The sequence below is a fragment of the Salmo salar genome, chromosome ssa21 (genome assembly GCF_905237065.1).
Source record: "Salmo salar chromosome ssa21, Ssal_v3.1, whole genome shotgun sequence".
In the NCBI taxonomy this organism is placed as follows: Eukaryota; Metazoa; Chordata; class Actinopteri; order Salmoniformes; family Salmonidae; genus Salmo; species Salmo salar.
In genome coordinates, this window is record NC_059462.1 from 31,490,001 (window position 1) to 31,514,661 (window position 24,661).

Below are 24,661 nucleotides of genomic sequence, written 5' to 3' on the forward strand. Positions count from 1 at the left end.
CCTCTAGCGATTCTGCTAATTATGTCACTGATGCTCCACAGTCTTCCATACAGCTGGACAATGGAGCTTTACACATCACCTGTCATATCATATGGCTGACACTAGCACACAGGGACGAGAATGTGGACAATGGTGTGGGTGTATGTTTGTGTGTGCCTTCGCCATGGGACTAGGTATTCTATCATGGCCAGGTCTTGAGAGCAGCAGACAGGGATAGTGTTACTGATATAATTAGTGCTAACAGGCCTGCTGAATGGATGCACTTGTCCACAATAACCCCTCAGTCACTGACAGCTCTGTCTGGATGTCTCTCTCTCTCTCTCTCTCTCTCTCTCTCCTTTCTAACTCTCTTTCCTCCACTCTCTTTTCTGTCCTACCCTCTCCCTCCCTCTCTCTCTCTCTCTCTCTCTCTCTCTCTCTTCGTTCTAACTCTCTTTCCTCCACTCTCTTTTCTGTCCTACCATCTCCCCCTCTCTGTCTCTCTCTCTCTCTCTCTCTCTCTCTCTCTCTCCTTTCTAACTCTCTTTCCTCCACTCTCTTTTCTGTCCTACCCTCTCCCTCCCTCTCTCTCTCTCTCTCTCTCTCTCTCTCTCTCTCTCTCTCTTCGTTCTAACTCTCTTTCCTCCACTCTCTTTTCTGTCCTACCATCTCCCCCTCTCTGTCTCTCTCTCTCTCTCTCGCTTTCACTCTCTTCTCTCTACTCCCCTCTCCTTTCTCTCCCACTCTCTCTCTCCATCTTTCTACTCAGTCTTTGTCCCTCATATCTTCTGTCTGATTGATAAAAGTGCAGTTAAAAGGAGCAGAGTGGATATGAGATGCTTATCTCACATATCTGAGGTCATGAGGTGTTTGGTGGGAGGCCTGGGAATCATGGATACACACACATAGCCTACAAACACGAACAGATAAACTCATGTCCCACACACACAGCACGTTTAATCAATAACACAGGCTAGTTCACACACACACTCTGTTTTCTGAAGAGGTTTCCTTAGTCGAGCTCACACGCATTGTCATATTACTTTTCTATCACGTCACACACACACTCTCTCTCCCTCCCTCCCTCTTCTCCATCATGTAACACTTTGATAAGTTGGCCGGGGATCCTATGGGTCCTGGGGCTGTGAGGGTCTGAGGTCTGATGTAGGAGAGAAGAAGTGTGGGCCTGTGGCCAGCTCTGCTTTGTGTGTGGAACATAACACAGAAGAGTTACTCAGAGATAGACCTGATATTATCATCATCATCTGATACTACACTGTCTGGCATACTTATTTAGTCTTCACAGAGATCACAGCCCGTATCCACAAAGCATCTCAGAGTAGTAGTGCTGATCTAGGATCAGTTTAGCCTTTTAGATCAGAATGAATAAGATTATATTGACATATCCTAGATAAGTACTCATAGGACTGAGGCCTGTCAAGAATAAAATCGAATCGAGTGATTTTAGCAGATTTTGTGGGGTTCATTTAGTTAGGGGTTCATTCTTTGTTGTGCTGTTTGTGTGTGAATGTGCTGACTGTGCTGACTGGGTGGTTATCCCATTTGGGAACAATGTCAGCTGATTGGCCGAAAAAAGTGTTGACATTGATTTCACACACCAATCACATACACACACACACACACACACACACACACACACACACACACACGCACCCACACACACACACACACACACACACAGGCCTCTGCTGATACCTCAGACAGTGGGGAGACAGTAGTGAATAGGACTCTGTCATGAGTAACCTTGAGGGGCTGTAAGAGATGAACGTAGCTACACGTTCCACTGATGTTGTCCACCAGTCCTACCAGCCTTTATACTGCTGACTGGGGACATTTCTACTCCTCTGTATTTCTTACTGTTATGTCCAGAAGCAGCGACTGTATATCTGGACTAAGTGCTGCCTGCCTGCTGATTCTCTAAAAGAATAACATTACAGAAGTGTAACACACACACCCCTAACCCTTATAGAGTCTGGGCTGGAAAGTGGAGTTAAACGTCTCTGAGAGAATCTGCTCGCTGACTGACTTTAAAGCGTTGCTGCTCAGCATGGATCAGATGAAAATGATTAGATCTGAAATAAGAGAGGAGGAGAGTGGGATATGTTGGTGGTTTGGTCATTCTCCCCGTTCATTAGCAGTAGAACAGGATGCTGGGGAATAGTGTAGTTACTGAGCCTCCCCTCCAATTGAACAGCTTCATTTACATCCTTCATACTGGGTCCTGGATGGGTCTGGGAGAGAGGCACTGTTTCCATGTTCTATTCTTCTCTCCCATTCTCCCCGGTATAGATTTACAGTGTGTGTGTGGTTGTGGTGGTTGTGGCGGTGGGTTCATACTCACGGTCATCAGAGAAGATTAAAGTCATTCATCTAGCCTGTACAGTAATGAAAGGTTGGATTCGAAAAAAAGAAAGTGTCACCATCCCCCCCAAATCTCCCGTCTTTCGTCCTCCTCCTGTTGACCTCTCCCTCTCTCACCATGTGTCTTTCATTCTGTATTCTTCTAGTTGTTAACCTTGATTATTAATTATACCTTTATGGATATGATTTGATCTATTGTCGTGACATTTTTCATTTCTCTATGGAACGTTATTGTTATTGTCAATCCTGCTATATATACTCACCACATCTCTCTCTCTCTCCCCCCTCCCTCTCCTTCTCTCTCCCCCTCCCTCTCCTTCTATCTCTCCCCCTCCCTCTCCTTCTCTCTCCCCCCTCTCCTTCTATCTCTCCCCCTCCCTCTCCTTCTCTCTCCCCCTCCCTCTCCTTCTCTCTCTCCCCCTCCCTCTCCTTCTCTCTCCCCCTCCCTCTCCTTCTCTCTCCCCCTCCCTCTCCTTCTCTCTCTCCCCCTCCCTCTCCTTCTATCTCTCCCCTCCCTCTCCTTCTCTCTCCCCCTCCCTCTCCTTCTACTCTCCCCCTCCCTCTCCTTCTCTCTCTCCCCTCCCTCTCCTTCTCTCTCTCCCCCTCCCTCTCCTTCTCTCTCTCCCCCTCCCTCTCCTTCTCTCTCTCCCCTCCCTCTCCTTCTCTCTCTCCCCCTCCCTCTCCTTCTCTCTCTCCCCCTCCCTCTCCTTCTCTCTCTCCCCCTCCCTCTCCTTCTCTCTCTCCCCCTCCCTCTCCTTCTCTCTCTCCCCTCCCTCTCCTTCTCTCTCTCCCCCTCCCTCTCCTTCTCTCTCTCCCCCTCCCTCTCCTTCTCTCTCCCCCCTCCCTCTCCTTCTCTCTCTCCCCCTCCCTCTCCTTCTATCTCTCCCCCTCCCTCTCCTTCTCTCTCTCCCCCTCCCTCTCCTTCTATCTCTCCCCCTCCCTCTCCTTCTCTCTCTCCCCTCCCTCTCCTTCTATCTCTCCCCCTCCCTCTCCTTCTATCTCTCCCCCTCCCTCTCCTTCTCTCTCTCCCCCTCCCTCTCCTTCTCTCTCTCCTCTCCTTCTCCTTCTATCTCTCCTCTCCCTCTCCTTCTATCTCTCCCCTCCCTCTCCTTCTATCTCTCCCCTCCCTCTCCTTCTATCTCTCCTCTCCCTCTCCTTCTCTCTCTCCCCTCCCTCTCCTTCTATCTCTCCCCTCCCTCTCCTTCTATCTCTCCCCCTCCCTCTCCTTCTATCTCTCCCCCTCCCTCTCCTTCTCTCTCCCCCTCCCTCCCTCTCCTTCTATCTCTCCCCTCCCTCTCCTTCTATCTCTCCCCTCCCTCTCCTTCTATCTCTCCCCCTCCCTCTCCTTCTCTCTCCCCCTCCCTCCCTCTCCTTCTATCTCTCCCCCTCCCTCTCCTTCTCTCTCTCCCCCTCCCTCTCCTTCTCTCTCCCCCTCCCTCCCTCTCCTTCTATCTCTCCCCTCCCTCTCCTTCTCTCTCTCCAGCATGCAGAGCAGGGTTCTATAAGTCTCTGCTGGGTAACGTCCAGTGTTCTAAGTGTCCACCTCACAGCTTCACCCATCATGAGGGAGCGCTACACTGTGGCTGCGAGAAAAACTACTTCCGAGCTGATGGAGACCCGCCATCTATGGCCTGCACACGTACGTCTGTGTGTGTGTGTGTCTCTCTGTTTGTATATTCTCTCAACAATTTCAGCCACTGTGTCTCTGAGGACAACATCTCTCTCTCTCTCTCTCTCTCTCTCTCTCTCTCTCTCTCTCTCTCTCTCGCTCTCTCTCTCGCTCATCATCATTCCCCTCTCTCTCTCTGAGCTGTATCCGGATGGTTTACAGAAGCAGATGGCTGTATCCTAAACTACATTACCCATAGATCACTGCCCTGGAATCCTTGATGACTGCTGTCCTATTAAACCAGCAGCAGCAGCCATGTCTGTAGTCCCTGGGGGGAGTTCAGAACAACCACAGCATACCCTTATTTCCAGTTTCCTCATACTGATCTGTTAGAGTTCTGTTTTACAGTCCTAAAACCTTTATAGACTCAGGTAATGAGCAGGAGTCTGGAAAGGAAGGTCAAGATTGGACAGGAACATGTATTTACACCAGTATGACTGTATGAACTGATCTCATATCACATCTGGTGTTCTATACCTCTATACATGACACACCCTATGTGGCAGCCTGAGGTTGGAGACTGATGTGAAACCCAGATCTCTGGTCTCATTAGTATTATGTTCAGGCAGCTAGATGAGCGTTGTGAATGTGCAGTAGAGTGGAGTCAAGGACCTAGAACAGTTGAGTACTGTAAAGTTGACTGTATCCACCATCTGAACCCCCAACACCGCAGACAAACAAACCAACCAACAAGGCTTTATATTGTCAAAATCAATCCTCCTCGCCCTATCTCCTCCCTTGTTCCATTTCTTTACAGTGGATCTCTTCAGTGGTTCTGGTTAGGTCCCAGTGTAATGACTTCCATAGGTCTGATAATAAAGTCTGGAAATATTCAGAGAATCTGTTCACAGTAAAACATGCCATTTCCATCTGTCAGAGAGAGTTTGAGGTTTGGTCTTATTCTGTGTCCTTGCTTTCTCCATTCTCCCTCCCTTTGACTGGTGACTGAACTGAATCTTCTGCCCAAAGAGACAGACTGCTGTCACTCCATCACACACACATATTGATTTATATATTACAGGGTTCCTGAACTGCTGGCCCGCGGGCTGAATTTGGCCCAAAAAAGCTACATAGATATTTTCATTTAGGAAATCTGTTTTAAATTATTCCCATGCCTAATAGACAGATATACAGTGCATTCGGAAAGTATGCAGACCTCTTGACGTTTTCCACATTTTGTTATATTACAGCCTTATTATAAAATTGATTAAATTGTCCCCCCCACCACCCTCATAAATCTACACACAATACCCCATAATGACAAAGCAAAAACAGGTTTTTACAAATGTTTGCAAAACATATATATATATATATAAATCACATTTACATATGTATTCAGACCCTTTACTCAGTACTTTGTTGAAGCATCTTTGGCAGAGATTACAACCTCCAGTCTTCTTGGTTATGACGCTACAAGCTTGGCACACCTGTTTTTGGGGAGTTTCTCCCGCTATTCTCTGCAGATCCTCTCAAACTCTGTCAGGTTGGATGGGGAGCGTCACTCACAGCTATTTTCAGGTCTCTCCACAGATGTTCGATTGGTTTCAAGTCCGGGCTCTGGCTGGGCCACTCAAGGACATTCATAAACTTGTCCCGAAGCCACTCCTGCGTTGTCTTGGCTGTGTGCTTAGCGTCGTTGTCCTGTTGGAAGGTGAACCTTCACCCCAGTCTGAGGTCCTGAGCGCTCTGGAGCAGATTTTCATCAAGGATCTCTGTATTTTGTTCCGTTCATCTTTCCCTCGATCCTGACTAATCTCCCAGTCCCTGCCGCTGAAACACATCCCCACAGCATGATACTGCCACCACCATGCTTCACCGTAGGGATGGTGCCAGGTTTCCTCCAGATGTGAAGCTTGGCATTCAGGTAAGGGGAGCTACTGTGTGGGCAGAGGGATGCCCCTAGGATCTGTGACTTGGCCTTCCTGTAGGTTCTTCACCAGCTGTGCCAACCAGCGTTTGGTCGTGCGGCCAGCTCTAGGAAGAGTCTTGGTGGTTCCAAATCTCTTCCATTTAGTAATGATGGAGGCCACTGTGTTCTTGGGGAACTTCAATGCTGCAGACATTTTTTGGTACCCTTCCCCAGATCTGTGCCTCGACACAATCCTATCTTGGAGCTCTACGGACAGTTCCTTCTACCTCATGGCTTGGTTTTTACTCTGACATGCACTGTCAACTGTGGGACTTTATATAGACAGGTGTGTGCCTTTCCAAATCATGTCCAATCAATTGAATTTACCACAGGTGGACTCCAATCAAGTTGTAGAAACATCTCAAGGATGATCAATGGAAACAGGATGCACCTGAGCTCAATTTCTAGTTTCATAGCAAAGGGTCTGAATACTTATGTAAATAAGGTATTTCCTTTTTTTATTTTTAATACATTTCTAGAAACCTGTTTTCACTTTGTTATTATTGGCTATTGTGTGTAGATTGATGAGGATTCTTTTTATTGAATCCATTTTAGAATAAGCCTGTAACGTAACATAATGTGGATTAAGTCAGGTGGTCTGAATACTTTCCAAATGCACTGTATGTGATCGTGTTCAATTATAAGGTTTGAAATGATTATGTTTTAGTCAAATATTTTATCTGTTTGGGCTTCTTGCGGTTACTTTGCTGTGTACAAGGGATTTGTAATTATGTTCCTGGCTCCCTGACCTTTCGCTCAAGAAATATTATGTATTTTCATTGCTCTCTCTCTCTCTCTCTCTCTCTCTCTCTCTCTCTCTCTCTCTCTCTCTCTCTCTCTCTCTCTCTCTCTCTCTCTCTCTCTCTCTCTCTCTCAGGTCCTCCCTCCGCTCCTCGTAACGTGATCTCAGTCATCAATGAGACCTCAGTGATTCTGGACTGGTCCTGGCCGGAGGACACAGGAGGTCGTAAGGACGTCACCTTCACCGTGCTGTGTAAGCGCTGCAGGCAGGGCCAGAGGGTGTGTGAGGCGTGTCGCAGTAATGTGCGGTTCCTCCCCCGTGCTGCAGGCCTGCAGAACACTACCGTAACCGTGGGAGACCTGCTGGCTCACACCAACTACACCTTCGAAATCGAAGCTCAAAATGGAGTGTCCCAGTTAGCCCCAACCATGAGGCAATATGCTGCTGTGACCATCACTACCAACCAAGCAGGTACGGCCGGAGATGAAGACACACACATAAACGTACATTCATGCATTCATTCCAACCATCAGCTCTGGACATTTACAAATCAAATCACATTTTATTTGTCACATGCGCCGAATACAACAGGTGTAGTAGACCTTACCGTGAAATGCTTACTATACAAGCCCTTAACCAACAATGCAGTTCTAGAAATAGCATTAAGAAAATATTTACAAAATAAACTAAAGTGATTGTTTTTTTTAACAAATCAAATCTAAAAGTAACACAAGAAAATTACATAACAATAAGGAGGCTATATACAGGGGTACCGGTACCTAGTCAATGTGCGGAGATACAGGTTAGTCCAGGTAATTTGTAAAGTGACTATGCATAGATAATAAACAGCGAGTGGCAGCATTGTAAAAACAAAGGGGGGGGGTCAATGTAAAAGTCCGGGTGGCCATTTGATTAATTGTTCAGCAGTCTTATGGCTTGAGGGTGGAAGCGTTTAGGGAGCCTTTTGGTCCTAGACTTTGCGCTCCGGTACCGCTTGCCATGCGGTAGCAAAGAGAACAGTCTATGACTTGGGTGACTGGAGTATTTGACCAATTTTAGGGCCTTCCTCTGACACTGCCTAGTATAGACGTCCTGGAAGTCAGGAAGCTTGCCCCCATTGATGTACTGGGCCGTACGCACTGAGCGCATTACGGTCAGATGCCGAGCAGTTGCCATATAAGGCAGTGATGCCACCGGTCAGGATTCTCTCAATGACGCAGCTGTAGAACCTTTTGAGGATCTGAGGACCCATGCCAAATCTTTTCAGTCTTCTGAGGGGGAAAAGGTTTTGTCGTGCCCTCTTCACGACTTTCTTGGTGTGTTTGGACCATGATAGTTCGTTGGTGATGTGGACACCAAGGAACTTGAAACTCTCGACCCGCTCCACTTCAACCCCGTCGATGTTAATGGGGGCCTGTTTGGCCCTCCTTTCCTGTAGTCCACGATCAGCTCCTTTGTCTTGCTCACATTGAGGGAGAGGTTGTTGTCCTGGCACCACACTGCCAGGTCTCTGATCTCCTTCCTATAGGCTGTCTATAGGCTGTCTCATCATTGTCGATAATCAGGCCTACTACTGTTGTGTCGTCAGCAAACTTAATGATGGTGTTGGAGACATGCTTGGCCACACAGTCATGGGTGAACAGGGAGTACAGGAGGGGACTAAGCACGCACCCCTGAGGGCCCCCGGGGTTGAGGATCAGCACGACAGATGTGTTGTTTCCTACCCTTATCACCTGGGGGCGGACCGTCAGGAAGTCCCGGATCCAGTTGCAGAGGGAGGTGTTTCGTCCCAGGATCCTAAGCTTAGTGATGAGCATTGTGAGCACTATGGTGTTGAACGCTGAGCTGTAGTCAATGAACAGCATTCTCACGTAGGTGTTCCTTTTGTCCAGGTAGGAAAGGGCAGTTTGGAGTGCAATTGAGATTGCATCATCTGTGGATCTGTTGGGGCGGAATGAGAATTGGAGTGGGTCTAGGGTGTCCGGGACAATGCTGTTGATGTGAGCCATGACCAGCCTTTCAAAGCACTTCATGGCTACCGACATTAGTGCCACAGATTGGTAATCATTTATGCAGGTTACCTTCACTTTCTTGTGCACAGGGACTATGGTGGTCTGCTTGAAACATGTAGGTATTACAGACTCGGTCAGGGAGAGGTTGAAAATGTCAGTGAAGACACTTGACAGTTGGTCCACGCATACTTTGAGTACACGTCCTGGTAATCTGTCTGGCACCACAGCTTTGTGAATGTTGACCTGATTAAAGGTCTTGCTCACAGCTGCTACAGAGAGCGTGGTCACACAGTCGTCCGGAACAGCTGGTGTTCTCGTGCATGCTTCAGTGTTGCTTGCCTCGAGTCGATCATAAAAGGCATTTAGCTCATCTGGTAGGCTCGCGTCACTGGGCAGCTCGTGGCTGGGTTTCCCTTTCTGGTCCGTAATATTTTTCAAGCCCTGCCACATCCAACGAGCGTCTGAGCCGGTGTAGTAGGATTCGATCTTAGTCCTGTATTGACGCTTTGCCTGTTTGATGGTTCGTCTGAGGGCATAGCGAGACTTCTTATAAGTGTCCCGCTCCTTGAAAGCGGCAGCTCTAGACTTTAGCTCGGTGCGGATGTTGCCTCTAATCCATGGCTTCTGATCCCAGCCAGTGTTCTTCAGTGTTTTATCACCAGTATCAAATGTCTCCCTCACAAATACACTCTGTATAAATCTTTGTGTTGTTTTTCAGTTATTACAGACAGTCGTTATAATGAAACGGGTTCACATCAACCTTTCATATAAACACTTTTTCACACATTAACTCACTTTAACACACACACACACACACACACACACACACACACACACACACACACACACACACACACACACACACACACACACACACACACACACACACACACACACACACACAGGCTGTTGTAACACAGGGATGGGCTGCTCACATCGATCTCTCATATAAACATTCTCCACAATCCCAAATTTCTCCAACATCCCAACATTCTCCAACATCCCAGGGGAGGACTTGGCCCAGTGAAAGTCCCTCCCGGAGACAAATCAATTTTTCTGCAGCGGAATGTAACAAACCTCAACATTCTGATACCAAACTAGGAATGCATGCATGATGACTAGATTTCACTACACCCTCCCTCTCCTTCTCTCTCTTTATACATCCCTGTCTGTGGTTCTTTCTCTCTGTCCTTCTATCTTTCCCTGTGTCTCTGTTTCTGTCTCTGTCTTTCATTCCCCATACACATCTCTCTCCCTCCCTGTTCAGTCATACAGTTGAAGTCGGAAGTTTACATACACTTAGGTTGGAGTCATTAAAACTCGTTTTTCAACCACTCCACAAATGTATTTTTAACAAACTATAGTTTTGGCAAGTCGGTTAGGACATCTACTTTGTGCATGACACAAGTAATTTTTCCAACAATTGTTTACAGACAGATTATTTCAATTATAATTCACTGTATCACAATTCCAGTGGGTCAGTTTACATACACTAAGTTGACTGTGCCTTTAAACAACTTGGAAAATTCCAGACAATGATGGCATGGCTTTAGAAGCTTCTGATAGGCTAATTGAAATAATTTGAGTCAATTGGAGGTGTACCTGTGGATGTATTTCAAGGCCTACCTTCAAACTCAGTGCCTCTTTGCTTGACATCATGGGAAAATCTAAAGAAATCAGCCAAGACCTCAGAAAGAAATTGTAGACCTCAACAAGTCTGGTTCATCCTTGGGAGTAATTTCCAAACGCCTGAAGGTACCACGTTCATCTGTACAAACAATAGTATGCAAGTATAAATACGATGGGACCACACAGCCTTCATACCGCTCAGGAAGGAGATGCATTCTGTCTCCTAGAGATGAACGTACTTTGGTGTGAAAAGTGCAAATCAATCCCAGAACAACAAGGACCTTGTGAAGATGCTGGAGGAAACACGTACAAAAGTATCTATATCCACAGTAAAACGAGTCCTATATCAACATAACCTGAACGGCCACTCAGCAAGGAAGAAGCCACTGCTCAAAACCGCCATAAAAAAGCCAGACTACAGTTTGCAACTGCACATGGTGACAAAGATCATCATTTTTGGAGAAATATTCTCTGGACTGATGAAACAAAAATATTACTGTTTGGCCATAATGACCATTGTTATGTTTGGAGGAAAAAGGGGGAGGCTTGCAAGCCGAAGAACACCATCCCAAGCGTGAAGCATGGGGGTGGCAGCATCATGTGGGGGTGCTTTGCTGCAGGAAAATTCTGTGGATATATTGAAGCAACATCTCAAGACATCAGTCAGGAAGTTTAAGCTTGTTTGCAAATAGGTCTTCCAAATGGACAATGACCACAATCAGACTTCCAAAGTTGTCAAAATGGCTTAAGGACAACAAAGTCAAGGTATTGGAGTGGCCATCACAAAGCCCTGACCTCAATCCCATAGAAAACTTGTGGGCAGAACTGAAAAAGCGTGTGCGAGCAAGGAGGCCTACAAACCTGACTCAGTTACACTAGCTCTGTCAGGAGGAATGGGCCAAAATTCACCCAGCTTATTGTGGGAAGGTTGTGGAAGGCTATTTACATTTAAAGGCAATGCTTCCAAATACTAATTGAGTGTATGTCAACTTCTGACCCACTGGGAATGTGATGAAAGAAATAAAAGCTGAAATAAATCATTTCCTCTACTATTATTCTGACATTTCACATTCTTAAAATAAAGTGATGATCCTTACTGACCTGAGTCAGGGAATTTTTACTAGGATTAAAAGTCAGGAATTGTGAAAAATTGAGTTTAAATGTATTTGGCTAAGCTGTATGTAAACTTCTGACTTCAACTGTAAATGTGTGTTGTAGTTATGGTGCTGACTCCTCCCATTACAGTCCTATATTTTTCATTGAGTTAGACTTTCCTTTCTGCTAGAAGACTCTTTCTCCGTGCATCTCTGTCCACTGGGGCAATGGGTCCTGTCTCCTCTCTCTTGTTGTAGTGCTACAGTAGGTGAATGCCTCTGTCTTTCTGTGTGACAGAGTGGTGATAGATGGGACTGTTTCAGTTAGTTCAGGAGCCAGGAGACCAGACGTCACTGTCAACCACACTACAGTCTCTGGTTGGTGGAGGATAATGCTAGCTAAAGTAATGTGTACTCAATGCACTGTTAATTGCATGCAGAGAGAGAAACAGGGTTTATACATGTTTTGGCCCTCACCCCAATAGATCCTGTGGTGTAGCTTGGGGTGTACACACACACACACACACACACACACACACACACACACACACACACACACACACACACACTGCTGTGTACAATGAGGTGTGTGCTGAGTGTCCTGTGTGTTATCCCAGCTGTGCTCTATAAAGGCTGACAGAGCCCAGACACATCCCTTTGAAATGACGGCAGAGAGATGAGCAGTAAATACCGATTTTATGTGTTTTGTGTGTGTGTGTGTGTGTGTGTGTGTGTGTGTGTGTGTGTGTGTGTGTGTCATACAGATTTAGTGCTCTTCACTCATCTCCTGACTTGTGTGTACCGCTCTAAGGGAGTGGGAGGGTAGAGGCTACAAAAACACCAGATCCACTGATTATGTCTTTTTGATTTAATTTTGTAGCTTTATTTTGACAGGATAGTCATGCTGAGACTAGGGTCTCTTTTACAGATGAGCCCTGCATAAATACATCAAACACATACAATATACAATATACAAAACTAGTAAACATATTAAGAAAAACTGACCAAGGGGTACCAGGACATCTAAGTTCAGAGAGCTCAGTAATTTGGGTGCAAAACAAGATAGCAGATTTCAACAGAGCTCTCTATCAGTCTGTGTGTGTGCTTAGAGTATGTGTGTCCTTATCATGTTTTTACCCACAGATCCTATAACCTTCCTCTCGTCTCTCTGTGCCTTTTTAAAAGGACACTGACATCGGGTTCATATCACCAGTTATGCATTTACTGTAGATGTCAAGGTTGCATATTTCACCAAGCTGTCTCCTGAGAGTGTGATGAGAATAGTAGGAGTAAGAGTTTAATGTGGGATGGTCCTTCAGCTGATGAAAATAGACTAAAGATTGGAATGTGTGAAAAGTATTTCCTTTAGTTTGTCCCCATAACATACAAACAAAGCATCCACACACACATCATCCTCATGCTGCAGCTGCATTACCCATCACACTGAGCTGACAAGGATTAGGGTTGTCACTGTACAGCTCCCTAAACACACATGTGGGTCTGTCCGAGGAGAGAGAGGACCCGCAAGCTGCCCTCTGTCAGAGAGAAACACACACAAACACACTACACCGACACACTCAGTTTAAACCTGCCAAAGCTGTTAAAAGCTGGATTCACCGGCCGTCTCGGAAGGGAGGGAATCGTCCGGATATTCTGACAGGGTGTCGTCAGACGAGTCTCAGCCCCTCTCCTACATCCCCCCCACACACACACACACACACACACACACACACACACACACACACACACACACACACACACACTTGAGTCAAATCCTCTCCTCTCTGCAGTGGGCTATTGGGACTTATTTGGGAGACTGAGAGAGAGAGAAGAAGCCCCCAAGAGCTGTTCAGAGGGAGAGAGAGAGAGAGAGAGAGAGAGAGAGAGAGAGAGAGAGAGAGAGAGAGAGAGAGAGAGAGAGAGAGAGAGAGAGAGAGAGAGAGAGAGAGAGAGAGAGAGAGAACCTGTCTTCAGCCCAGACATAATAAATCATTACACCCGTAAACTACAGAACCAATAAAACAACAGCTATACACTATCAGAAACAAAGGGAATGAGAGACAGAGCAAGAGAGGGTGGAGACTGAAATTAGACTCGCTCGCTCCATATGGATTCATTAACAGAGAGAAAATAACTTCCAGTGGAAAAAACCAGCCAGCCCTTCTGAAGCTGTATCATCAGAATCAAGACAGGCTCGAACATTTCAAAGACAAACATGTTGTTTCCTGTGGTCTAATAAAATTAAAGCTCAGTCTTCATATGGCAGCCTGGCCTCTCAGCTCCAGCTAGCAATTAGACAACTGTAAAAGTGGAAAAGGGGGGAGAGAGGAATGGCGGGAGAGATGGAGGGAGTCCTAAGTTAAATTACTGTGCCAGATTGAGACCATGTGAGCTCCCAAGGCGATGCGACATGAGAGAGAGGGATGGAGGGATGGAGGGAGGGTAATACACTGGGGGCATGCATGGAGGGATGAGGTTTATATATCCTCTGATGTTACCCTATACATCGGGGATGATATCATGGTGCCTGCTGGCTCTGGGGTTGATCTCTGAGACTCTGGCCTGTAGTATAGATGCAGTCTGTGTGGATGTATGTTATGACTCCCGCTGTTCTCCCCCTTCCACTATGGACCTCCTCTGGTTATCCTCTGGTGGACTAATTAACTCAATTAGACCAACAGGAACCAACAGAAACCCCTTCAATAGGAACTATTAACAGGATACAAACTGCTGACTGAACATGCTGCATGAACTTCCTGTGAACTGCTATAGGTTGTTCTATATGGTCAATCATCGCTCTCTCTCTGTTCTCTCCAGCCCCTTCTCCAGTGACTGTAATCAGGAAGGACCGTACGTCTCGTAACAGCATCTCTCTGTCCTGGCTGGAACCAGAGAGACCCAACGGCATCATACTGGACTACGAGGTCAAATACTACCAGAAGGTCGGTTCACAAACACCATACTTGCTTTAGTACTGTTTCTCTGCTGTCCCCTTGCTGCCCTATACTTGTTCGACTGATTCCATTAACTGAAGAAAGAGAAGAGACAACATGTGGGCTAATTCTACCTCTCTCTCCCTTATTCCAGCCCCTCCTGGTTGTCCTCTGTTCAAATATCTCCGTGGGGTAGTCTTCTGGCTCCTCTCTGGGTGCTGGGCCCTGGGTTGGGGAGGAGGGAAGAGGATCGGGGTTTGGCACCTCAGTGGGCCCTAACACAGTGGGCCTCTCTCCCTCTTACCCTGGCAGTGGATCAGAGAGAGTCAGGGAGAGAGGGGGAGAATCAGAGAGAGAGGGAGAGAGTGGAGACAGGGTGAGGGGGAGAGGGAAAAGGGTGATCAGGGGTTCTTAGGGAGAGAGCCTTATTGCCATCTCCTATGGCAACCATTCTCACACAGAAAAAACATTCCACAGTCTAGTGGGTAAACGGTTGGGCAGGGTGACCACACACACAGATGGGCAAACACACACACCCTCACTCTGTCTGTGTATCTGACACACACACTCTCTCACACTGAAACGCCAACCAGCCAACCAGCCTTCTCTCCTCCACCTCCTGTCCTCTCCGGTCCAGTCTTAATGGAGTGTAGTTTTATTGCTGACACTAAATGTGTCTGCAGGGTCTCTGTGAGGAAATCAGTGTAGAACGAATGGCTGGTTTTCAATGGAGCCAGAGACAGCTATGGGACAGAGCTATGGGTGACATTTGATAGTGAAATTAGCCGTGGTGACATGTTTTTAATCATTCCTTGAGAAATTGGCATTTCTAAGCTCCTCAGAGCTTTGTGGCTGCTCTGTTATATTCGTTTTTGTGTGAGCATAGGATATAGCTCACCTATCTCTGGCTGAACGAGAGTACTCCCCCTCTCTCTCTCTCTCTCCCCCTCTCTCTCTCTCCCTCCCTCTCTCTCTCTCTCCCTCTCTCTCTCCCTCTCTCTCTCCCTCTCTCTCTCTCTCCCCCTCTCTCTCCCCCTCTCTCTCTCTCCCTCCCCCTCTCTCTCTCTCCTCCCTCTTTCTCTCCCTCTCCCTCTCTCTCCCCCTCTCTCTCTCCCTCTCTCTCCCTCTCTCTCTCTCTGTCCCTCTCTCTCCCCCTCTCTCTCTCTCTCCCTCTCTCTCTCTCTCTCTCCCCCTCTCTCCCTCTCTCTCTATCTCTCTCCCTCTATCTCTCTCTCTCTCTCCCTCTCTCCCTCCCTCTCCCTCTCTTAATTCAATTAAATTTCAATTTAAGGGGCTGTATTGGCCTTTTGAAACATATGTTTACATTGCCAAAGCAAGTGAAATAGATAATAAACAAAAGTTAACAGTAAACATTACACTCACAAGTTCCAAAATAATAAATACATTTCAAATGTCATATTATATCTATATACAGTGTTGTAATGAAAGTACAAAAGGGAAAATAAATAAACATAGATATAGGTTGTATTTTCAATGGTGTTTGTTCTTCACTGGTTGCCCTTTTCTTGTGGCAACAGGTCACATATCTTGCTGCTGTGATGGCACACTGTGGTATCTCACCCAATAGATATGGGAGTTTATCAAGATTGGATTTGTTTTCAAATTCTTTGTGGGTCTGTGTAATCTGAGGGAAATCTGTGTCTCTAATATGGTCATACATTTGGCAGGAGGTTAGGAAGTGCAGCTCAGTTTCCACCTCATTTTGTTGGCAGTGTGCACATAGGCTGTCTTCTCCTGAGAGACAGGTCTGCCTTTGTCGGCCTTTCTCAATAGCAAGACTATGCTTACTGAGTCTGTACATAGTCAAAGCTTTCCTTAAGTTTGGGTCAGTCACAGTGGTCAGGTATTCTGCCACTGTGTACTCTTTGTTTAGGGCCAAATAGCATTCTAGTTTGCTCTGTTTTTTGTAAATTCTTTCCAATGTGTCAAGTAATTATATGTTTGTTTCTCATTATTTGGTTGGGTCTAATTGTGTTGCTGTCCTGGGGCTCTGTGGGGTGTGTTTGTGTTTGTGAACAGAGCCCCAGGACCAGCTTGCTTGGGGGGCTCTTCTCCAGGTTAATTTCTCTCTCTCCACAACTCTCTCTCTTTCACTCTCTCTCTCTTTCTCTCCCTCCACCCCTCTCTCTCTTTCACTCTCTCCCTCTCTCTCTTTCTCTCTCCTCGCTCTCTCTCTCTCTCTCTCTCTCTCTCTCTCTCTCTCTCTCTCTCTCTCTCTCTCTCTCTCTCTCTCTCTCTCTCTCTCTCTCTCTCTCTCTTTCTCTCTGTCTGTGTGATCAGTCAGGCTTAGATCTCAGTCCCCGGTGGCCCCTAATCCTCTGATTAGCAGGCAGAATGCTGCCCTCCTCCTCTCTCTTGGGAAAACACAGGTCTAGGATCAGATCACCTTACCCCACATCCTAACCTCAACCATCAAAAGGACAAACACTAAACTGATATGAGGTCTGGGTCTATAGGGTCTGTTTCCTTCCACTTTCCTGTGTGACCTTTCTCAGCACTCTCAGCTTGGCACAGGAATAGCTGAGCTGTCGCCCTTGATCCGCTCCACCATCCGAGGGGCCGCTAGCTGCTGCAGGCATGACTGGGGCCTCCAAACCCCCAGGACAATAGGCTCCTCCAAGTGGAACGGCCAGGGCTGGGACACCCAGGGAGACACAGGGGACAGGCAGGGACAGGCAGGGTAGGCTGTTGCCGTACCCAGGCACGGGACCTCTAGATCAGGCCTGACTGACGGTAACTGAGGGCCTCTATGCCCAGCAGTGGGGACCCAATCTGATCACAAGACTCCCAGGGATTCACTCAGTGACTAAACTGCAACACAAACACTGGCCTGCCTAAAGAGCTCTAAAGAAGGCTGAAGGAGCCCAGCTAGAGTTTCCAGCAGCTCAGTCAGTCAGCCTGTTTACAGCTGTACTGATGTTGTTGTGTAAGGTTAGTAACTTAAACAGAAACAAACAGTGTTTGAGGTGTGTGACACACACTCAGCCTCAGTCGGCTAGGTACAGTAGCCATGCTGCGTCAACCTAGATATAGACTTCTATTGGATACTGGCCTTGTGGCGTGTAGAACAGGAATACGTGGTCAGTATGTATGAAAATCTAACTGAATAAGCTAAGGGGTGATATTGGTAGCGGGAAGTCTAGTGTTTAGAGCGTTGGACTAGTAACCAAAAGGTTGCAAGATTGAATCCCCGCGCTGATAAGGTAAAAACATGTCGTTCTGCCCCTGAACAAGGCAGTTAACCTACTGTTCCTAGGCCGTCATTGAAAGTAAGAATTTGTTCTTAACTGACTTGCCTAGATAAATAAAATAAAAATAATAATAAATCAACCATGTCTGGGAAATTGGGAATTCCCATCCATACACTCTCCTTCTCCCTCTCTCCTATTCTCCATTCCCTCTCTCCCCCTCTCCCTCTCTCCACGCTCCAGACATACGGTTTGGTCTTCCTAGCTAAAGGCTAAATGACTCTCAGTCGTAGATAAGGCTTTTTAGTGCACTTGGTGAAAATAGAGTTTGTGGGAATACACTTAAACATTTCTTTTTCTGTTTTTATCTCATTAATCTGGAAAAGAGAGAGAAACTTTCAGATCCACTTTAATGTGAGTGTTTATTTATCCTGGGGTTGAGATGGAAAGGAATGCTTCTGAAATGCATTCTGTATTTACATCAGTACTATTCCTTCTGCTCACACTCAGTCAGTATTTCCAGGGCTTGTCTTGGGCTCAGCGCTATAAGGCTGGAACTCCAGACTGCACTATTTAGATAGTCAGAGCGGAACATGATGGACATATAGTAATTCCACCAACATCATACAAAGAAAGTGGGTATACTCGCACGGCTTGAAAAATGCAGCTTAGAGCTCAAGGAGCCTGGGTACACCTGCGTGTGATTTTCAGGGGATCACATGATGTGGAGGGCAGTGAACAGTGACGAGCTGGGACAGATTTGTGCCTGATGAAGACTGGTATTATACAAGGCACAAGGAAAAGGTATCACACAGCAGTCCTGAGGATGGGGGTGAGGGTGTTGGTTTCTCTTCTCAGACAGGAAGACTGAAGTTATTTTAAAGGGCTTCTTGCACCATAAATCCCTGATGCACTCTATTAGTGGCTCTGAATTGTGTGTGTGTGTTTTTACAGTGTGTGTAAATGGTGTGTCTGTGTGTGAGTGGTGTGTGTAAAACCTTCTGATCTGTATCGCTTCGCCAGTCTGTTATTGGGTCTGTAAAGAGAGATGGAATCAGCTTATTGGACATGATGTTTGGTTTAGCAAGGGCTCTACAGCTTGGGTATTGTGTGTGTGTGTGTGTGTGTGTGTGTGTGTGTGTGTGTGTGTGTGTGTGTGTGTGTGTACCTAGAGTTCTCTAGATGAAAGGGAGTGGTGATGAGGCATGATGGCATTAGCTCTACATCCAGGTGCACTGGACAGAGAGGATGCATTAATCAGAGAATATTAGCTGTACGGTCTGAATCCTCTTACCTCACTCCTCATCACATACTGAAAGTCATCTCTGATCTACCACAGACTCTTAGAGGAGGTGTCTACAGCAGGACAATATGCTGGGCTGTTTTTCTAAAGAGCAGCCAAGAAATGTCAAATGAAAACATTTCAAATCTCAGCCTCTGTATGTTGCGTATATTTGTAGAAGATCAACTCACCATATTACTTGAATGGTCTGCTCTGCTCTTACACACATGGGCTTTATATTCCTTATGTTCTACTGATTAGTGGAAGAGACAACATTTGTAACCATAGCCTGTCCCTTATCTGGTAACACTTGACAATTACACACACACACACACACACACACACACACACACACACACACACACACACACACACACACACACACACACACACACACACACCAGCCTTCATCAACAGGCCAATTAGTGTGGATAGAGGGTCTAGGCATGAAACATGATAGAGTTGCTATGTTATTTGCCTGACTACCCACAATCCTATTCCCACCAATCTCACTTCCTATTATTCACTACAGTATGGGGAATGGAATCGCTACACAGTGGAGGAGGAGACGGGGGGGGTTACTTAAAGGTCAAAGGAGAAGCCAATGTCTCTGTCTGGATCTCTGTGACTCCCCATAACAGTATGATCCCTGCTCCACTGGCATACATCTCATCTCCCTCTCTCTGGCTCAATGAGGACAGGGTTGGTACCTCTCTCTGGCTCAATGAGGACAGGGTTTGTACCTCTCTCTGGCTCAATGAGGACAGGGTTGGTACCTCTCTCTGGCTCAATGAGGACAGGGTTGGTACCTCTCTCTGGCTCAATGAGGACAGGGTTGGTACCTCTCTCTGGCTCAATGAGGACAGGGTTGGTACCTCTCTCTGGCTCAATGAGGACAGGGTTGGTACCTCTCTCTGGCTCAATGAGGACAGGGTTGGTACCTCTCTCTGGCTCAATGAGGACAGGGTTGGTACCTCTCTCTGGCTCAATGAGGACAGGGTTGGTACCTCTCTCTGGCTCAATGAGGACAGGGTTTGTACCTCTCTCTGGCTCAATGAGGACAGGGTTGGTACCTCTCTCTGGCTCAATGAGGACAGGGTTGGTACCTCTCTCTGGCTCAATGAGGACAGGGTTGGTACCTCTCTCTGGCTCAATGAGGACAGGGTTTGTACCTCTCTCTGGCTCAATGAGGACAGGGTTGGTACCTCTCTCTGGCTCAATGAGGACAGGGTTGGTACCTCTCTCTGGCTCAATGAGGACAGGGTTGGTACCTCTCTCTGGCTCAATGAGGACAGGGTTGGTACCTCTCTCTGGCTCAATGAGGACAGGGTTGGTACCTCTCTCTGGCTCAATGAGGACAGGGTTGGTACCTCTCTCTGGCTCAATGAGGACAGGGTTGGTACCTCTCTCTGGCTCAATGAGGACAGGGTTGGTACCTCTCTCTGGCTCAATGAGGACAGGGTTGGTACCTCTCTCTGGCTCAATGAGGACAGGGTTTGTACCTCTCTCTGGCTCAATGAGGACAGGGTTGGTACCTCTCTCTGGCTCAATGAGGACAGGGTTGGTACCTCTCTCTGGCTCAATGAGGACAGCGTTGGTACCTCTCTCTGGCTCAATGAGGACAGGGTTGGTACCTCTCTCTGGCTCAATGAGGACAGGGTTGGTACCTCTCTCTGGCTTCCTCAGGACAGGGTTGGTACCTCTCTCTGGCTCAATGAGGACAGGGTTGGTACCTCTCTCTGGCTCAATGAGGACAGGGTTTGTACCTCTCTCTGGCTTCCTCAGGACAGGGTTGGTACCTCTCTCTGGGTTCCTCAGGACAGGGTTGGTACCTCTCTCTGGCTCAATGAGGACAGGGTTGGTACCTCTCTCTGGCTCAATGAGGACAGCGTTGGTACCTCTCTCTGGCTCAATGAGGACAGCGTTGGTACCCTCTGGCTCAATGAGGACAGGGTTGGTACCTCTCTCTGGCTTCCTCAGGACAGGGTTGGTACCTCTCTCTGGCTCAATGAGGACAGGGTTGGTACCTCTCTCTGGCTCAATGAGGACAGGGTTTGTACCTCTCTCTGGCTTCCTCAGGACAGGGTTGGTACCTCTCTCTGGCTCAATGAGGACAGGGTTGGTACCTCTCTCTGGCTTCCTCAGGACAGGGTTGGTACCTCTCTCTGGCTCAATGAGGACAGGGTTGGTACCTCTCTCTGGCTCAATGAGGACAGGGTTGGTACCTCTCTCTGGCTCAATGAGGACAGGGTTGGTACCTCTCTCTGGCTCAATGAGGACAGGGTTGGTACCTCTCTCTGGCTCAATGAGGACAGGGTTGGTACCTCTCTCTGGCTCAATGAGGACAGCGTTGGTACCTCTCTCTGGCTCAATGAGGACAGGGTTGGTACCTCTCTCTGGCTCAAGGAGGACAGGGTTGGTACCTCTCTCTGGCTCAATGAGGACAGGGTTGGTACCTCTCTCTGGCTCAATGAGGACAGGGTTGGTACCTCTCTCTGGCTCAATGAGGACAGGGTTGGTACCTCTCTCTGGCTCAATGAGGACAGGGTTTGTACCTCTCTCTGGCTTCATCAGGACAGGGTTGGTACCTCTCTCTGGCTCAAGGAGGACAGGGTTGGTATCTCTCTCTGGCTCAATGAGGACAGGGTTGGTACCTCTTTCTGGCTCAATGAGGACAGGGTTTGTACCTCTCTCTGGCTCAATGAGGACAGGGTTTGTACGACAGCCAACATAAGCTTTAAGGCTTGGACTCTCAGGGAATCCTATACATCTCTGTGAATCCCTCCTCTCTCCCTCCTGTACCGTACTCGACATCTGGAAACAATGGGCTGAAAGTAGACCCGAAACAGTAAATCTAGTTCTGTTAGGCTGGTGGAGGGATCAAGGCGGCACTAAGATCTGTAGAGGCAAAATATTAAGGTTGTAATTCACCATGCTGGGTTGTGAGTTGGTGTGTGTGTGCGTGTGTGCGTGTGTGTGTGTGTGTGTGTGTGTGTGTGTGTGTGTGTGTGTGTGTGTGTGTGTGTGTGTGTGTGTGTGTGTGTGTGTGTGTGTGTGTGTGTGTGTGCCTGCGTGTGCCTGCGTGTGTGTGTCTGCATGCTTGTTTGTGTTGTGGCGGAGCTCTATAGTGTACACCTGATTGCAAACATTTTCTTCCCTTGGTACTGACCTGTCCCTGATGGGTGACCCGATGTGTCAACAGTCTCAGTGGACAGATGCCTGTATACATTATTATATACATTCCTCCATGGACTGATAGTAACCTCTGTCTTTCCCCCTCTATTTCTCTCTCTCTCTCTCTCTCTCTCTCTCTCTCTCTCTCTCTCTCTCTCTCTCCCTCCCTCTCTCCATCGCTCCCTCCCAACCCTCGCCCCCTGTAGCAGGAGCAGGAGACCAGCTACACCATCCTGCGCTCTAAGGGTTGTAACGTGACGTTGGGCGGTCTAAAGGCAGACACCTCCTACCTGCTCCAGATCAGGGCCAGGACTGCAGCAGGCTATGGAGCCAGCAGCAGGAGCTTTGAGTTTGAGACAAGCCCTGACTGTAAGTACAGATCTGATCCCACCATATTAAATACAGTTGAAGAGTCTAAATACTGTATTTTGTATGTAATGCAACACCTAGTGAAGGATGTCAGTGATTCAATAGTTGTATTTTTGTCATTGACCTGTGCTTGTATATGCTAACATTTATCTCTCCTGTGGTTTCTCTCTCCTCCCACTCAGCGTTCTCTATCTCCAGTGAGAGTAGTCAGGTGGTGTTGATAGCCATCTCTTCCTCTGTAGCCATTATCTTGCTCACCGTACTCCTCTACGTGGTGATTGGCAGGTCTGTACACCAATCACAATGCACAAAAAACTGTCAGCTCCAAATACATGTCTCTTTCTACCCGGGGGGTCGGCCTACACATGCAGAGACATACTGTACTGTAAGGATGCTGTGGGAAGGCTAGATCCTATCCCTAATAATGCTAAGTAATACACCGATACCAGGGTTCCCAACTGGCGGCCCAAGGGGGATTTGATTTGCCTTCCCCCAAAGTTTTTATTTTATTGTTCGACATAAAAGACTGAAAAAAACAGCATATCTGCTCCAAGTGATTTAAACTTATAAAATCTGTTCCAAAGTATTGCCACGGATAATATGTGATTGTATACAAATGTAAGCATGGTTTGAAATGATTATATTTCAGTCAAATATTATACCTGTTTGGGCTTCTTGTGGTCAATTTGCAGTCTACAAATTATTTATAATTATGTTCCGCCCCCCCGACCATCCACTGAAGATAAGTCATCACATGGCTGAATCAAAATGAAAATCCCTGGTCTATACAGCATGATGATCCCCGGTCTATACAGCATGATGATCCCTGGTCTATACAGCATGATGATCCCCGGTCTATACAGCATGATGATCCCTGGTCTATACAGCATGATGATCCCTGGTCTATACAGCATGATGATCCCTGGTCTATACAGCATGATGATCCCTGGTCTATACAGCATGATGATCCCCGGTCTATACAGCATGATGATCCCTGGTCTATACAGCATGATGATCCCCGGTCTATACAGCATGATGATCCCTGGTCTATACAGCATGATGATCCCTGGTCTATACAGCATGATGATCCCTGGTCTATACAGCATGATGATCCCTGGTCTATACAGCATGATGATCCCTGGTCTATACAGCATGATGATCCCTGGTCTATACAGCATGATGATCCCTGGTCTATACAGCATGATGATCCCTGGTCTATACAGCATGATGATCCCTGGTCTATACAGCATGATGATCCCTGGTCTATACAGCATGATGATCCCTGGTCTATACAGCATGATGATCCCTGGTCTATACAGCATGATGATCCCCGGTCTATACAGCATGATGATCCCTGGTCTATACAGCATGATGATCCCCGGTCTATACAGCATGATGATCCCTGGTCTATACAGCATGATGATCCCTGGTCTATACAGCATGATGATCCCCGGTCTATACAGCATGATGATCCCTGGTCTATACAGCATGATGATCCCTGGTCTATACAGCATGCTCCTGTTGCTTTTTTTATTTTGTCTGTGTGGTGTAACAGCCCCAATGTGAGAGGTGTGTGTGTGTGTGTGTGTGTGTGTGTGTGTGTGTGTGTGTGTGTGTGTGTGTGTGTGTGTGTGTGTGTGTGTGTGTGTGTGTGTGTGTGTGTGTGTGTGTGTGTGTGTGTGTGTGTGTGTGTGTGGGGTGGATGTTGGCAGTCAGTGCTGCAGTGAGAGTAGAACTCTCAGGCTCATTACTAGTCCAACAGATCCTGTTCTGGCTCACAGCAAAGAAAAACACACCATCGTAGACTGGACTGACTGCTGCTCTCCTCTGCACGCACACACACACACACACACACACACACACACACACACACACACACACACACACACACAGACACACACACACACACACACACACACACACACACACACACACACACACACACACACACACACACACACACACACACACACACACACACACACACACACACACACACACACACACACACACACACACACACACACACACACACACACACACACACACACACAATGTGCTATGCCCTCAGATGTAAGGCAAGGGAAAGGGGAAAGTGAAGGCTGATGGGTAAAGGTGTGACCTTAATCTCTATCATTGTGACTGACAGGTTCTGTGGCTACAGCAAGTCTAAACAGCCTGATGAAAAGAGACTGCACTTTGGCAACGGTCACCGTAAGTTCACCTCTCTCCCCTCTCTGTCTGTCTCTTTCTCTGTCTCTTTGTCTGTCAATGGTTC

General features: G+C 47.2%; 1 protein-coding gene across 3 annotated transcripts in view; it reads left to right on the plus strand.

The window, feature by feature from the left end:
- epha3 (eph receptor A3) overlaps positions 1 to 24,661 on the plus strand; it is a 140,064-nt gene that overhangs the window by 73,406 nt on the left and 41,997 nt on the right. For 2 of the 3 annotated variants that reach the window (XM_045704677.1, XM_045704676.1), the window contains exons 4-9: positions 3,845 to 4,000; positions 6,817 to 7,152; positions 14,234 to 14,358; positions 22,221 to 22,383; positions 22,566 to 22,668; positions 24,533 to 24,597. In XM_045704677.1, the coding sequence (XP_045560633.1) occupies positions 3,845 to 4,000; positions 6,817 to 7,152; positions 14,234 to 14,358; positions 22,221 to 22,383; positions 22,566 to 22,668; positions 24,533 to 24,597 (948 nt within the window). Of the gene's footprint in view, positions 1 to 3,844; positions 4,001 to 6,816; positions 7,153 to 14,233; positions 14,359 to 14,503; positions 15,290 to 22,220; positions 22,384 to 22,565; positions 22,669 to 24,532; positions 24,598 to 24,661 lie in introns of those variants that run through there. The other variant, XM_045704678.1, reaches the window with a different exon arrangement.